This window comes from Buceros rhinoceros, unplaced genomic scaffold (genome assembly GCF_000710305.1).
Source record: "Buceros rhinoceros silvestris isolate BGI_N320 unplaced genomic scaffold, ASM71030v1 scaffold41127, whole genome shotgun sequence".
NCBI lineage: Eukaryota > Metazoa > Chordata > Aves > Bucerotiformes > Bucerotidae > Buceros > Buceros rhinoceros.
In genome coordinates this window covers 1-3,456 of record NW_010424679.1, presented here as the reverse complement: position 1 = coordinate 3,456, position 3,456 = coordinate 1, and the positions used below count along the sequence as shown (strand labels likewise).

At 44.5% G+C, this 3,456-nt stretch overlaps 1 protein-coding gene across 1 annotated transcript in view; it reads left to right on the top strand.

Annotated features, from left to right (window-relative positions):
* LOC104497603 (transmembrane protein 163-like) overlaps positions 1-3,454 on the top strand; it is a gene marked incomplete at its 5' end in the record, with an annotated part of 11,472 nt that extends 8,018 nt beyond the window's left edge. Inside the window, 2 exons of the mRNA XM_010140870.1 lie at positions 1,345-1,486; positions 2,896-3,454. Of these exons, the coding sequence (XP_010139172.1) occupies positions 1,345-1,486; positions 2,896-2,956 (203 nt within the window). The remainder of the gene's footprint in view (positions 1-1,344; positions 1,487-2,895) is intronic.
* Positions 3,455-3,456: the final 2 nt, after the last annotated feature.

Sequence of the window (3,456 nt, the reverse complement as noted above, 5' to 3'; positions counted from 1 at the left end):
GCGTCGTCTTTGTGGTTGTTGGCAGCCATGGGCAATTGGAAAAAAAAATGGTGAAGTACTATGAGCAGCAGCTGACTGGAATTGACTCACCAAGCAAAACAGAATATTCATTTGTAAACTAGCCTAAATACTATCTACCAAACGAATGCGTTATCAGTGACTTTTTTGTTGTTGTTGTTAGAACAATAGTGATGCCTTTTGGTTATTGAGGAAAAAAAATCAGAAAAAGGGGATTTGAGGAAAAAAAATGAACACGAGGAATGACATAAAAACAAAACCAAAAAAACCAACCCCAAAACAATAACCAATCAAACAACAGTTGAAGGAAAAATGCCGTTAGTTATTCCAAAAGCTCTGGGAGAATTTTGAAAGGTCAATCTTGGAGACAAAGAGGAAGGGTTTAAAAAACAAAGAGGAGCCTAAAAGGATGTTCATAAAAATTGTCAATAATAGCTAGGAAGCTGCTGTGATGTGTCTAAGGTATAAATGGAAAATACACCTCGGATTCTCCTGTTTGCCTTCCCTATCGCAGCCAGCAGGGCACGGGGCTCTAAGCTGTAGTGCCAAAGACATGCAAATACCTACAGGGCAGGGGTAAAACGCTTCAAGAGAAGGTCTTTAAATATCAGTGTGCAAAACCATTTGCCTTTTCATGAGCTCCTCAGGTACGTGGGACTCCAGTTTGCTCCTTTTCAGAAAAAGTGAGACAATTTGGGTACTTTGCAAAGTGTTCTTTGAAGTTCTAACGGGACAGTTGCACGATCAGCAATGGTACCTACATTACGAAGAGGTTCTTTGGATGGTAACTGGGCTCCAGCATCGCCTCCGGGCTGCAGCCGGCCAGCCACTCCTTTGCAGCTCAGAGATACTGCGTTCACCATGTTAGGCTGCGGGGGAGATAGATGCTTGACTGTCAGAGTCAACGTGGAGCAGGTCCAGTGTTTTGAAGGCATGTTGCTGTTTGTTTGAAAAATTAACATCGAGAGGTGAAAGCCCCATGACACAAACAGCAGCTAGAACTGCTAGAGAATGAAAATATCGGGACTGACCAAATCAAGACAGATAGTACAGATAGGGAGATTAATGTAAAGTTATTTATATCAGGCAGGACAAGTGACACCAACTCTTCCGTGTTTGACCTGTTGAAATGAAGCGTGGCAAAGACTCTGGCTAACCACATACACGTGAACGAATTGCACTGCCTCCTCCTTAATGCTCCTCTCTGGTGGCACTGGCACCGTAACACCTTGTCTCCCTACAAATTACCCCTCCTTAGGTGAGACAGTTAATGCAAATTCCTTGAGATATGGTTCTTCCTTTCATTATTTTTTTTTCCCCTTCTAGGTTTCAACTCTCTTGTAGGCGGAATAATGGGATTTTCCATCCTTCTTAGCGCAGAAGTTTTTAAACACAATTCTTCTGTCTGGTACCTGGATGGCAGTATAGGAGTTTTAATTGGACTTACAATATTTGCCTACGGAATCAAGTGAGTATCCCCTGCTGGCAGGTGTTTCAGCATGCGCGGTGGCAGGGCTGGCTCCCTGTTTGGTGTAATAAGCCACAGTTCTTAAAGGCTTATCTAACTGACATCAGCTCAATCACTGGAATTCATTACACTGGCTGCCCGTACTGAAGCAGAGAGTGTGCAGAGGGACAAAAGATTGTGTGTCTCGCGTCAGTTGGAAAGAAGCCAAGACTTAAAAAGAAATCGAAATACATTTTAGAAGACTTTTGTGTACCTGAATTTGGAAATACAGGCTTTGAAATATTTGAAAAATAACCACAAATCCCGGGTAAACCAAACCAAACAAACTCCATGCTGCTTTTACGGCACATTTCTAAGCATTGTTTTTTTCCAGAGAAAGTATAGGTTAACGGGAAGTTTTAAAGAACGACCTTGACAGTGATTTCTGTTCTAGCCTATTACAGCCTCTGGACTGGAGGTTCGCCAGTTGTGTTTCAAATGGTGTTTCTATTGAATTTTAAGATGCTTCCTTGATTCACGACACCAGAAATAGAATGACATCCAATGAAGGTCTGCCATGTGTGTCACTGCTGCCACGATTCCCCGTGGCTGCATGGCCTCTGAGTTTTGCATTTTATTCCACTTCCTGACGTAAGCGAAAGGGGGAGATGTAGCGTCTTAGTTAACTGGAATCGTGCCTGTGGAGAAGCAGATGAAGCTTGGCCAGGCTGCAGTGAGCCGTCATCTGGAAGCTGTGTGGGTTCTTTTTTTAAATTGGAAAATTAAATTAACATTTTAATGGGGAATACAATTCTTGGAAAAAATCTCTGCAATCACTATTTCCATTGTAAAACTGGCTGTCCTGGAAAACTGCAGAGGTAAATCCATACAGGAGTATTTAAACATACCATCAGAAATGTCTTGTGCAGCCACTGCAGCTGATGCTACATCCGTGCCATCGGTCTGCTCGACAGTGTGCTCAGCCATCCTGTCACCAAGACACCATGGAGGATGAGGAAGGATAAAACCAGATCCTGTTTGGGCGGCTGCTCAGTTTTACAGATGATAGTGAAACTACAGCCGTTCGCTTCTACTGTTTGGTACCTTCTTCCAGCAGCAGCCTGGTGTGAAACAGGCTGCTCCAGCAGTCTCTTTTCCACTCATCCCTCCATGGCCCCTCCAGCCAAAAGAGGCTGCTGTTGCCCTGCAGTTTCTCAGTGCAGCCTCAGAGCTTCCCAGAGGTGAGCCCCTCACCACACAGCCTGTTTCACATTCCCTTTGGGGCAGAGTTAATTGTGGGGCGGAATGAATTCTGGTCGGGAGAAAGCGACATCAGGCTGTTACTGCGTGTGAGCTTGTAAGTCAACAGGCCACCCAGCTGGGGGCTTTCCTGCGTCTCTGCATCACCACCCCTGTGCTTTCCTCCGCAGGTTGCTTATCGATATGGTACCCCGCGTGAGGCAAACGCGCCATTACGAAATGTTTGAGTGAAGATCACGCCCTCTCCTCTGTCAGGACTGTAAAACTACAGCGTCACACGTTTTGGCAAGTGGTGCCAATGGTATTTTACTGAATATGGAGTTTGTTTCCCGTGGTCTGTTTTTGTTGAAGTTTGTTTTAATGGGAAATCTCTCTGTAAAACTGGCGTATGTATGTGCACACTGCTTGCAAGTCAGCGAAACAGCCGCATTTTTTTCTTTTCAAGTACGCTATTGATTCCTGTGACAATAGAAAACATGCAGTTTGCAGTTTTAACCCAGCTGCCATGTTGTATATTCCAGAGTGAAAGTGTTCTTATGGTGTGATAAGCCTGTGGGTAAAGAAGTGCCAGTTTCAGATCTTGTGGTTTGGTTTTTTCCCCCCCACCCCCGGCCTGTATTTTCCCAAACATATGCTGTAACAGGAGTACAATCCTTGCTAACCTCTTCGGCTAACAGCGTATCCTAGGCAGAGTCTGGACACCAAGAGCTGTGTTGCTTAAAACACTTAAG